The 13753-nt window shown below is 42.5% G+C and overlaps 1 protein-coding gene across 1 annotated transcript in view; it reads right to left on the bottom strand.

The window, feature by feature from the left end:
- LOC115117378 (collagen alpha-2(I) chain-like) overlaps positions 1–13753 on the bottom strand; it is a 132810-nt gene that overhangs the window by 71446 nt on the left and 47611 nt on the right. Inside the window, exons 2-3 of the mRNA XM_029645852.2 lie at positions 6373–6517; positions 1079–1237 (exon numbers count right to left, since the gene is read on the bottom strand). Coding sequence (XP_029501712.2) covers positions 1079–1237; positions 6373–6517 — 304 coding nt within the window. The remainder of the gene's footprint in view (positions 1–1078; positions 1238–6372; positions 6518–13753) is intronic.

Raw genomic sequence — 13753 nt, 5'->3', positions numbered from 1 at the left:
TACATTGAATTTACTCCATTGTCCCAAAACAGTTTCTGCACAAAGCGTTTACATCACATCATAAAACATTACATTTTAGTTTAAAACTGAATCACAAACAAAATGAGTTTGGGGATTATTTGGTTTACCTGATTTATTTAGAAAATATGATTTTAATTCCTTATTGAATACATATGTCTGTTTGCTTCCTGTGCTTGTAAACCTGCACTGAGGCTACCATAAACAATATAATTAGTTGTTGAAATTGTTATGTATTTAATATTTTTAAGCAGTTATATTGAGAATAAGTAAGTGCATTTGTGTAGATTGTGGTGGTAATTACTGTGTAATGACAGGGTAATGGTCAAATGCATTGCTACAAAAGATTAAGTGATACGCAGTACTGAGCCGGGAGGGGTATACCCATTTGACACTTTATGGTGGTAATAACCTGGAAATCTTCATTACAGACGGTAAGGACACAAATAAAAAATATTATCTTGACAAATTCAAATGTACTTTTCTTGGAGGTAGAGATATGATATCACAAACTCTCTACCTCATATCCATGTTCACCACTGTCACTTCCCAGTTCTTGTGTGAATTGATTTGTAAAATGTTGAATATTACTACAATTGATCACTTTATTCAGTGTGATGGTGATGACGTAACACTGTGGGACAACTGTATTTCGTAAAACAAAATATATATTTAGTGCTTGTGAACATATCAAAGTACATAACTTTAATTTATTTTACTTTTTTTAAACAGCTGCATTAACTATTTTCAAATGATCAAAATGCTTCGTATTGAAATACATAGCAGTAGATCAAAAGTCAGGGTGTGGGACAACTGCCTTGTTAATTCAAAACAGTGAAATCCAGAAATAAAATGCTTTCGAAAATGAACAATAAAACATATATTTGAAAAATTAAAACAAAAGTTTAAGGTTAATTTGTGACAACTTAACATAGGTAATAGATTAAAACCAATTATTATTATTGTTTTTAAATTGCATCTACCCGAGAGGCAAAAAAAAACTGTTTTTGCAAAATTGCCACAGACGGGCAGATAGACATACTCAGACAGACAGACTCACTCGTAGTGGCGCTGTTGCGTGCTGATGAAGGTGAGTGTGTATGCGCTGATGCGTAGTTGCAGCAGGATGTGGCTGTCATGGCTGAGCAGGGTGAGCACGCTGCGTTCATCTCGCTGTGGGCTTCGCAACTGCACCAACAGGCTGAACTCATCTGCAAACCTGTACAACACAATGTCGGTACACAGTGTCAGTCTCAGTGTGTACAGTCGTGGCAAGAAGTTTTGAGAATGACACAAATATTAATTTTCACAAGGTCTGCTGCCTCAGTTTGTATGATAGCAATTTGCATAAACTCCAGAATGTTATGAAGAGGGATCAGATGAATAGCAATTAATTGCAAAGTTCCTCTTGTGTCGGCATCGAGTAATTGTCTCTGGCCCCCTCCCAGTTAGGGGGAGTGATGAGCTCTACAGCAGAGTCTCACAACTCAATCGCTGGTTGAAAACTGTTTTCTGCCCCTCCCAAAAGATAGAATTTGTAGATAATTGGTCCTCTTTCTGGGACTCACCACAAACAGGACCAAGCCTGGCCTGCTGAGGAGTGACAGACTCCATCCTAGCTGGAGGGGTTCTCTCATCTTATCTACCAACATAGACAGGGCTCTAACTCCACAATGAAATAGGGTGCAGTCCAGGCAGCAGGCTGTTAGCCAGCCTGCCAGCTTAGTGGAGTCTGCCACTAGCACAGTCAGTGTAGTCAGCTCGGCTATCCCCATTGAGACTGTGTCTGTGCCTCAACCTAGGTTGGACAAAACTAAACATGGTGGTGTTCGCCTTAGCAATCTCACTAGAATAAATACCTCCTCCATTCCTGCCATTATTGAAAGAGATAGTGATACCTCACATCTCAAAATTGGGCTACTAAATGTTAGATCCCTCATTTCAAAGGCAGTTATAGTCAATGAACTAATCACTGATCATAATCTTGATGTGATTGGCCTGACTGAAACATGGCTTAAGCATGATGAATTTACTGTGTTAAATGAGGCCTCCCCTCCTGGTTACACTAGTGACCATATCCCCCGTGCATCCCGCAAAAGCAGACGTGTTGATATTAACATTTACGATAGCAAATTTCAATTCACAATTTTTTTTTTAGGTTTTCGTCTTTTGAGCTTCTAGTCATGAAATCTATGCAGCCTACTCAATCACTTTTTACAGCTACTGTTTACAGGTCTCCTGGGCCATATACAGTGTTCCTCACTGAGTTCCCTGAATTCCTATCGGACCTTGCAGTCATAGCAGATAATATTCACATTTTTGGTGATTTTAATATTCACATGGAAAAGTCCACAGACCCACTCCAAAAGGCTTTCGGGGCCATCATCGACTCAGTGGGTTTTGTCCAACATGTCTCTGGACCTACTCACTGTCACAGTCATACTCTGGACCTAGTTTTGTCCCATGGAATAAATGTTGTGGATCTTAATGTTTTTACTCATAATCCTGAACTATCGGCCCACCATTTTATTACGTTTGCAATCGCAACAAATAATCTGCTCAGACCCCAACCAAGGAGCATCAAAAGTCGTGCTATAAATTCTCAGACAACCCAAAGATTCCTTGATGCCATTCCAGACTCCCTCTGCTTACCCAAGGATGTCAGAGGACAAAACTCAGTTAACCACCTAACTGAGGAACTCAATTTAACCTTGCACAATACCCTAGATGCAGTTGCACCCCTAAAAACTAAAAATATTTGTCATAAGAAACTCACTCCCTGGTATAGAGAAAATATCCGAGCTCTGAAGCAAGATTCCAGAAAATTGGAAAGGAAATGGCGCCACACCAAACTGGAAGTCTTCCGAATAGCTTGGAAAGACAGTACCGTGCAGTATCGAAGAGCCCTCACTGCTGCTCGATCATATTATTTTTCCAACTTTAATTGAGGAAAATAAGAACAATCCTAAATTTATTTTTGATACTGTCGCAAAGCTAACTAAAAAGCAGCATTCCCCAAGAGAGGATGGCTTTCACTTCAGCAGTAATAAATAAATACATTTCTTTGAGGAAATGATCATGATCATTAGAAAGCAAATTCCTTTTTAAATCTGCGTATTCCTCCAAAGCTCAGTTGTCCTGAGTCTGCACAACTCTGCCAGGACCTAGGATCAAGAGAGACTCTCAAGTGTTTTAGTACTATATCCCTTGACACAATGATGAAAATAATTATGGCCTCTAAACCTTCAAGCTGCATACTGGACCCTATTTTACTGAGAGAGCTGCTTCCTGTGCTTGGCCCTCCTGTGTTGAACATAATAATAAACGGCTCTCTATCCACCGGATGTGTACCAAACTCACTAAAAGTGGCAGTAATAAAGCCTCTCTTGAAAAAGCCAAACCTTGACCCAGAAAATATTTAAAAAATTATCGGCCTATATCGACTCTTCCATTCTTCTCAAAAGAATTGTAAAAAGCTGTTGAGCTGCAACTCACTGTCTTCCTGAAGACAAACAATGTATACCAAATGCTTCAGTCTGGTTTTAGACCCTATCATAGCACTGAGACTGCACTTGTGAAGGTGGTAAATGACCTTTTAATGGCGTCAGACCGAGGCTCTGCATCTGTCCTCGTGCTCCTAGACCTTAGTGCTGCTTTTAATACCATTGATCACCACATTCTTTTGGAGAGATTGGAAACCCAAATTGGTCTACGTGGACAAGTTCTGGCCTGGTTAAGATCTTATCTGTCAGAAAGATATCAGTTTGTCTCTGTGAATGGTTTGTCCCCTGACAAATCAACTGTAAATTTCGGTGTTCCTCAAAGTTCCGTTTTAGGACCACTATTGTTTTCACTATATATTTGACCTCTTGGGAATGTCTTTCGAAAACATAATGTTAACTTTCACTGCTATGCGGATGACACACAGCTGTACAATTCAATGAAACATGGTGAAGCCCCAAAATTGCCCTCGCTAGAAGCCTGTGTTTCAGATATAAGGAAATGGATGGCTGCAAACTTTCTACTTTTAAACTCAGACAAAACAGAGATGCTTGTTCTAGGTCCCAAGAAACAAAGAGATCTTTTGTTGAATCTGACAATTAATCTGGATGGTTGTACAGTCGTCTCAAATAAAACTGACTGAAAAAAAAAGAAGACTGTTTCAAGGGCAATTTTTTTCCATCTACGTAACATTGCAAAAATGATGCTGAAAAATTAATACATGCTTTTGTTACTTCAAGGTTAGACTACTGCAATGCTCTACTTTCCAGATACACGGATAAAGCACTAAATAAACTTCAGTTAGTGCTAAATACGGCTGCTAGAATCCTGACTAGAACCACAAAATTTGATCATATTAACCAGTGCTAGCCTCCCTTACACTGGCTTCCTGTTAAGGCAAGGGCGGATTTCAAGATTTCCGATTTGGTCCTGTCGTACATACCTACACGTACACTATGGTCACAAGTCGCAGGCCTCCTAATTGTCCCTAGAATTTCTAAGCAAACAGCTGGAGGCAGGGCTTTCTCCTTTAGAGCTCCATTTTTATGGAATGGTATGCCTACCCATGTAAGAGACGCAGACTCAGTCTCAACCTTTAAGTCTTTACTGAAGACTCATCTCTTTAGTGGGTCATATGATTTAGTGTAGTCTGGCCCAGGAGTGTGAAGGTGAACGGAAAGGCTCTGGAGCAACGAACCGCCCTTGCTGTCTCTGCCTGGCTGGTTCCGCTCTCTCCACTGGGATTCTCTGCCTCTAACCCTATTACCGGGGCTGAGTCACTGGCTTACTGGTGCTCTTCCATGCCGTCACTAGGAGGGGTGCGTCACTTGAGTGGGTTGAGTCACTGACGTGATCTTCCTGTCTGGGTTGGCGCCCCCACTTGGGTTGTGCCGTGGCAGAGATCTTTGTGGGCTATACTCAACCTTGTCTCAGGATGGTAAAGTTGGTGGTTTAAGATATCTCTCTAGTGTTGTGGGGGCTGTGCTTTGGCAAAGTGGGTGGGGTTATATCCTGCCTGTTTGGCCCTGTCCAGGGGTATCATCGGATGGGGCGACAGTGTCTCCTGACCCCTCCTGTCTCAGCCTCCAGTATTTATGCTGCAGTAGTTTATGTGTCGGGGGGCTAGGGTCAGTCTGTTATATCTGGAGTACTTCTCCTGTCTTATCCGGTGTCCTGTGTGAATTTAAGTATGCTCTGTCTAATTCTCTCTTTCTCTCTTTCTTTCTCTCGCTCGGAGGACCTGAGCCCTACGACCATGCCTCAGGAAGGACTACCTGGCATGATGACTCCTTGCTGTCCCCAGTCCACCTGGCAGTGCTGTTGCTCCAGTTTCAACTGTTCTGCCTGCGGCTATGGAACCCTGATCTGTTCACCGGACGTGCTACCTGTCCCAGACCTGCTGTTTTCAACTCTCTAGAGACAGCAGGATTGGTAGAGATACTCTTAATGATCGGCTATGAAGAGCCAACTGACATTTACTCCTGAGGTGCTGACTTGCTACACCCTCGACAACTACTGTGATTATTATTATTTGACCATGCTGGTCATTTATGAACATTTGAACATCTTGGCCATGTTCTGTTATAATCTTCACCCGGCACAGCCAGAAGAGGACTGGCCACCCCGCATAGCCTGGTTACGCTCTAGGTTTCTTCCTAGGTTTTGGCCTTTCTAGGGAGCTTTTCCTAGCCAAGTGCTTCTAGACCTGCATTGCTTGCTGTTTGGGGTTTTAGGCTGTGTTTCTGTACAGCACTTTGATATATCAGCTGATGTAAGAAGGGCTATATAAATATATTTGATTTGAATTTGATTTAATGGAGCATCTTGCTATAAGGCAAAAGTGATAACTAAGTGGCTCGGGGAACAAAACATTGATATTTTGGGTTCACGGCCAGTAAACTCCCCAGACCTTAATCCCATTGAGATCTTGTGGTCAATCCTCAAGAGGCGGGTGGACAAAAACATACCACAGATTCTGACAAACTCCAAGCATTGATTATGCAAGAATGGACTGCCATCAGTCAGGATGTGGCCCAGAAGTTAGTTGACGGCATGCCTGGGCGGATTGCAGAGGTCTTGAAAAAGAAGGGTCAACGCTGCAAATATTGACTCTTTGTATCAACTTCATGTAACTGTCAATAAAATCCTTTGACACTTATGAAATGCTTGCAATTATACTTCAGTATTCCATAGTAACATCTGAGAAAAATATTTAAAGACACTGAAGCAGCAAACTTTGTGGAAATAAATATTTGTGTCATTCTCAAAACTTTTGGCCATGACTGTATGTGTGTGTGTGTGTGTGTGTGTGTGTGTGTGTGTGTGTGTGTGTCCGTGTGTGGGGAGATTTACCCGTCAGTGAAGAGTTGTGCTAGGGGCAGGGACAGGGTGGAGTACTGTCCCACCTGCAGCACCGGACACCTCAGAGCATCCAGAGACATGGAGGCATTGCTGCTGTTGGACACCTGCAGCGAGAGCTCCTCTAGAAGGTTCACCTCTGTGGAGAGAGAGAAAGGACAGACACACAGTGAAATAAAGTCACGAGCAGCCATGTCGGGGTTCAAGCCTGAACTGTCAACTAACAGACAGATAACAATTATGTTGTATTATGAAGCAGACCTCAATCCACTCCTCTGTAACACTCAGCTACCATTCCGAAGATCACCCTGTGAAAAGAAACTCCTTGTACCCCTCTCAATGGACTTCTGACCATAATGTTCCACACAGTAAGCTTCATTTTCTGTGAAAAGAGGGTCAAAAACAGCCACCTCATTCCATCCACTTTGCCCATCAATTAATATAATAAATTGGTAGAAACTATTTTGGGAACCATTCCTTCTGGACTGTTGAGGGCTAGAACAAATACCAATAGTTTCAAAATGGTGGTGCTGTTGTGTGTACCATAGTGCCCTCCATTGTTTTGGTTTTCCTTCCATTGTTTTGTTTGTGGACGCAAGCACAAGAGGCCTTTCTGTTTGTGTAACATGCCATAGTGGGGTCTGTGGGCTGTTGATGAGGAGCTGTGGGCTGAGGAGCCCTTCCTAAGGGTTATGAATACAGCAGTTGATCAATGGTGGAGAAAATGACTCAAGTCAGCATTGAAAGACATGTATTGTTGTGTATTGATTGGGCTGTAACCTGCAGTGCCTGGCCTTATTCTAAGGTCACCTGGGAACTACACTAAGATGAGGAGGGCTTGAGGCCAATTAGACAAACAGGCAGTACTTTAGCACAGCAGGCACTGCAGGCAGGAAAATCAATTAGCCTAGACTGAACTAACCTTCCCCTGTAAGAAGCGGGAAGGAGAGAACAGCAGAGTTAAGTCAGGATTGCAATATCAGCACTTAACATAGACTTCAATGGTTTGACCACAGCGAACATGCTTCATACCGCCAGAGGGCTTTTCTCCATGGAAGGGGAGATGCTCTTAGAGCAGGGGTGTCAAACATAGCCTACTTACAGGGTCCAGTCCCGGCCCGTGGGTGGTTTTAGTAAAACAAAAAAACTGAAAAGAACATTGTCACACCCTTATCTGTTTCACCTGTCCTTGTGATTGTCTCCACCCCCTCCAAGAGTTGCTTATTTTCCCCAGTGTATTTATCCCTGTGTTTCCTCTCTCTGTGCCAGTTCGTCTTGCATGTTTCCAAGTCAACCAGCATTTTCCCAGTTCTCCTGCTATTTGCATTCTCCTTTTTCTAGTCCTGGTTTCGACCCTTGCCTGTTTCTGGACTTTGTACCTGCCTGCCTGACCATTCTGCCTATCTTCACCATGAGCCTGTCTGCCACTCTGTACCTCCTGGACTCTGATCTGGTTTTGCTCTTTTTGCCTGTCCACGACCATTCTCTTGCCTACCCCTGGATCCACGACCATTCTCTTGCCTACCCCTGTAGATTAATAAGCATTGTAAGACTCCAACCATCTGCCTCCTGGGTCTGCATTTGGGTCTCGCCTTGTGCATTGATATACATATATATATACAGTACCATTCAAAAGGTTGGACACACCTACTCATTCAAGGGTTTTTCTTTATTTTTACTATTTTCCACATTGTAGAATAATAGTGAAGACATCAAAACTATGAAATAACACATATAGAATGAGGAATTTCTTTACTTTTTAATGCGTTTGAGTCAATCAGTTGTGTTGTGACAAGGTAGGGGTGGTATACAGAAGAAAACCCTATTTGGTAAAATACCAAGTCTATATTATGGAACTAACAGTTCAAATAAGCAAAGAGAAACAACAGTCCATCATTACTTTAAGACATGAAGGTCAGTCAATCCAGAACACTTCAAGAACTTTGTGCTGTCGCAAAAACCATCAAGCACTATGACAAAACTGGCTCTCATGAGGACCGGCAAAGGAAAGGAAGTCCCAGGGTAACCTCTGCTGCAGAGGACAAGTTCATTAGAGTTACCAGCCTCAGAAATTGCAACTCAAATAAATGCTTCACAGAGTTCAAGTAACAGTCACATCTCAATATCAACTGTTCAGAGGAGACTGTGTGAATCAGGCCTTCATTGCCAAATTGCTGCAAAGAAACCACGACTAAAGGACACCAGTAATAAGAAGAGACTTGCTTGGGCCAAAAGACGAGCAATGGACATTAGACTGGTGGAAATGTGAGATTTTGTGGTTCCAACCGCCGTGTCTTTCTGAAGAGTAGGTGAACAGATGATCTTCGCATTTGTGGTTCCCACCCACATAGCCTGGTTCCTCTCTAGGTTTCTTTCTAGGTTTTGGCCTTTCTAGGGAGTTTTTCCTAGCCACCGTGCTTTTACACCTGCATTGCTTGCTGTTTGGGGTTTTAGGCTGGGTTTCTGTACAGCACTTTGAGATATTAGCTGATGTACGAAGGGCTATATAAATACATTTGATTTGATTTGATTTGATGGAGCATGGAGGAGGAGGTGTGATGGTGTGGGGGTGCTTTACTGGTGACACTGTCACCATGTTTCACTGTAGGTATGGTGTTCTTCTCTTTGAAAGCTTCATTTTTTCATCTGTGAACATAGAGCTGATGTGACTTGCCAAAAAGCTCCAGTTTTGACTCATCTGTCCTAAGGACATTCTCCAAGAAGGATTGTGGCTTGTCAATATGCACTTTAGCAAATTCCAGTCTGGCTTTTTTATGTTTTTCTTTCAAAAGTGGTCCTCCTGGGACTTCTTCCATGGAGCCCACTTTCACTCAAAAACTGACGTACCTTCACCTTGGAGTTCAGCTTTTATCTCTTTGGCAGTTATCCTTGGTTCTTTTTCTACCATTCGCGCTATCCTTCTGTTCAATCTGGGGTCGATTTTCCTGGAGTGGATTTTCCTCTTGCGGCCGCGCCCAGGGAGGTTGGCTATAGTTCCACGGACCTTAAACTTCTTAATAATTTTTGCAACTGCTATCACAGGAACATCAAGCTGCTTGGAGATGGTCTTGTAGCCTTTACCTTTACCATGCTTGGCTATTAGTTCTTTCTGATCTCCTCAGACAAATCTCTCCTTTGCTTTCTCTGGTCCATGTTCAGTGTGGTGCACACAATGATACCAAACAGCACAGTGACTACTTTACGCTGGTCCATGTTCAGTGTGGTGACCACAATGATACCAAACAGCACAGTGACTACTTTACTCTGGTCCATGTTCAGTGTGGTGACCACAATGATACCAAACAGCACAGTGACTACTTTACTCTGGTCCATGTTGTGTGGTGCACACAATGATACCAAACAGCTCAGTGACTACTTTACTCTGGTCCATGTTCAGTGTGGTGACCACAATCATACCAAACAGCACAGTGACTACTTTACTCTGGTCCATGTTCAGTGTGGTGACCACAATGATACCAAACAGCACAGTGACTACTTTACTCTGGTCCATGTTCAGTGTGGTGACCACAATGATACCAAACAGCACAGTGACTACTTTACTCTGGTCCATGTTCAATGTGGTGACCACAATGATACCAAACAGCACAGTGACTACTTTACTCTGGTCCATGTTGTGTGGTGCACACAATGATACCAAACAGCTCAGTGACTACTTTACTCTGGTCCATGTTCAGTGTGGTGACCACAATGATACCAAACAGCACAGTGACTACTTTACTCTGTTCCATGTTCAGTGTGGTGACCACAATGATACCCAACAGCACAGTGACTACTTTACTCTGGTCCATGTTCAGTGTGGTGCACACAATGATACCAAACAGCACAGGGACTACTTTACTCTGGTCCATGTTCAGTGTGGTGCACACAATGATCCCAAACAGCTCAGTGACTACTTTACTCTGGTCCATGGTCAGTGTGGTGCACACAATGATACCAAACAGCACAGGGACTACTTTACTCTGGTCCATGTTCAGTGTGGTGACCACAATGATACCAAACAGCACAGTGACTACTTTACTCTGGTCCATGTTCAGTGTGGTGCAACACAATGATACCAAACAGCATAGTGACTACTTTACTCTGGTCCATGTTCAGTGTGGTGACCACAATGATACCAAACAGCACAGGGACTACTTTACTCTGGTCCATGTTCAGTGTGGTGACCACAATGATACCAAACAGCACAGTGACTACTTTACTCTGGTCCATGTTCAGTGTGGTGACCACAATGATACCAAACAGCACAGTGACTACTTTACTCTGGTCCATGTTCAGTGTGGTGACCACAATGATACCAAACAGCACAGGGACTACTTTACTCTGGTCCATGTTCAGTGTGGTGACCACAATGATACCAAACAGCACAGTGACTACTTTACTCTGGTCCATGTTCAGTGTGGTGACCACAATGATACCAAACAGCACAGTGACTACTTTACTCTGGTCCATGTTCAGTGTGGTGCAACACAATGATACCAAACAGCATAGTGACTACTTTACTCTGGTCCATGTTCAGTGTGGTGACCACAATGATACCAAACAGCACAGTGACTACTTTACTCTGGTCCATGTTCAGTGTGGTGACCACAATGATACCAAACAGCACAGGGACTACTTTACTCTGGTCCATGTTCAGTGTGGTGACCACAATGATACCAAACAGCACAGTGACTACTTTACTCTGGTCCATGTTCAGTGTGGTGACCACAATGATACCAAACAGCACAGTGACTACTTTACTCTGGTCCATGTTCAGTGTGGTGCAACACAATGATACCAAACAGCATAGTGACTACTTTACTCTGGTCCATGTTCAGTGTGGTGACCACAATGATACCAAACAGCACAGTGACTACTTTACTCTGGTCCATGTTCAGTGTGGTGACCACAATGATACCAAACAGCACAGTGACTACTTTACTCTGGTCCATGTTCAGTGTGGTGCAACACAATGATACCAAACAGCATAGTGACTACTTTACTCTGGTCCATGTTCAGTGTGGTGACCACAATGATACCAAACAGCACAGTGACTACTTTACTCTGGTCCATGTTCAGTGTGGTGCAACACAATGATACCAAACAGCAGAGTGACTACTTTACTCTGGTCCATGTTCAGTGTGGTGACCACAATGATACCAAACAGCACAGGGACTACTTTACTCTGGTCCATGTTCAGTGTGGTGACCACAATGATACCAAACAGCACAGGGACTACTTTACTCTGGTCCATGTTCAGTGTGGTGACCACAATGATACCAAACAGCACAGGGACTACTTTACTCTGGTCCATGTTCAGTGTGGTGCGCACAATGATACCAAACAGCTCAGTGACTACTTTACTCCATTTAAATAGGCTGAATCACTGATTACGAGATTGGAAACATGTGTGATACTAATTAATGAAAAAAAATGAGTTATCACTATCACTATAATCCAATTATTTATTATATTTTCTAAGGGGTACCAACAAATGTGTCCATATTATAGAATATCTTTGTAGAATAAGCAATAATTAATATCTTTTCACAGCTTATTTTCTTTATTCTATGACATACCAAAGGCATGCAAGTATACATGATAAAATAGCTTTTAATTTCAACACTTTTCAGGAGGAATTAAGCCTTATTTCAATGAGCTGTAAGGGTACCAACAAATCTGAGCACGTCTGTATATAAATATAAACACACAGTGCTTTCAGGAAGTATTCCTACTTATCCATATTTTGTTGTGTGTGTTACAGCCCATCAGTCATTTTTGCAAATACATAAGTATTCACACCCCTTTGCTATGACACTCCAAATTGAGCTCAGGTGCATCCAATTTCCTTCGATCATCCTTGAGATGTCACTACAACTTGATTGGAGTCCACCTGCGGCAAATGCTGGGGCGGCAGCGTAGCCTAGTGGTTAGAGCGTTGGACTAGTAACCGGAAGGTTGCGAGTTCAAACCCCCGAGCTGACAAGGTACAAATCTGTCGTTCTGCCCCTGAACAGGCAGTTAACCCACTGTTCCCAGGCCGTCATTGGAAATAAGAATATGTTCTTAACTGACTTGCCTGGTTAAATAAAGGTAAAAAAAAAAATTTTTTAGAAATAAACACACCTGTCTATATAAAGGTGTGCATGTTAGAGGAGAAACTATACCTTGAAGTCCAAAGAACTATCCGTTGATCTCTGAAAATTGTGATGAGGCACATATCTGGAGAAGGGTATAAAACCATTTCTGGAGTGTTGAACGTTTCCAAGAGCACAGTTGTCTTCATCATTGGGAAATTGAAAAAAATATAGCACTCCCCAGACTCTGCCTAGAGCTGGCCGTCTGAGCAACCGGGCAAAAAGGACCTTGGTCAGGGAGGTGACCAAGAACCCAATGATCACACTGACAGAACTACAGAGTTCTTTGGCTGACATGGGAGAACCTGCCAGAAGGATAACAGTTTCTACAGCACTTCACCAATCTGAGCTTTATGGGAGAGTGGCCAGACGGAAGCCACTCCTGAGAATAAGGCACATGAGAGCATGCCTGCAGTTTGCAAAAAGGCACGTGAAAGACTGAGCATGTGGTCTGATGAGACAATTGATCTCTTTGGTGTGAATGCAAAGCTCTATGTCTGGAGAAAACCAGGCAGTTCATCACCCTTCTAACACCATCCCTAACGTGAAGCTTGGGTGGCAGCATCATGCTTTGCGGATGCTTTTCAGCGGCAGGGACTGGGAGACTGATAAGGATAGAGGGAACAAGGAATGGAGCCAAATACAGGCAAATCCTTGATGAGAACCTGCTTCAGAGTGTGAATGACCTTAAGTGGGGCTAAGATTTATGTTCAAACGGGACAATGACCCCAAGCATACAGCCAAAGGAAAGCTGGAATGGCTTCAGAACAATTATGTGAAAGTCCTTGAGTGGCTCAGCAAAAATCCCAGTCTCCCATTGAAAATCTGTGGAAAGATGTATAGATTGCTGTTCACTGCCACTCCCCATCTAATTTAGATTCAATTTTTTTTTTAAATAGATTAGATAAAAAATATCTGCAAGGAAGAATGTGCAAGTCTGATACAGACATACCAAGACGACTCAAAACTGTAATCGCCGTCAGAGGTGCTTCTACAAAGATTTGACTCAGGGGTGTGAATAATTACGTAAATTAGATTTCTGTATTTCATTTTCAATAAATTTGCAAATATTAAAAGGTTTTCACTTTGTCATTATGGGTTATTGTGTGTAAATGGGTAAGAGAAAATATTTTATAAATGTTTAATTCAGGCTGAATGTGTAAAGTCAAGGAGTATAAATACCTTATGAAGGCACACAGTACAGTATATTTAATTGTTATACATTTTGGGAGAGGAAA

Source organism: Oncorhynchus nerka, linkage group LG4 (assembly GCF_034236695.1).
Source record: "Oncorhynchus nerka isolate Pitt River linkage group LG4, Oner_Uvic_2.0, whole genome shotgun sequence".
NCBI lineage: Eukaryota > Metazoa > Chordata > Actinopteri > Salmoniformes > Salmonidae > Oncorhynchus > Oncorhynchus nerka.
The sequence above is the reverse complement of the archived record's forward strand: the minus strand, read 5'-3'. Positions and strand labels throughout refer to the sequence as shown.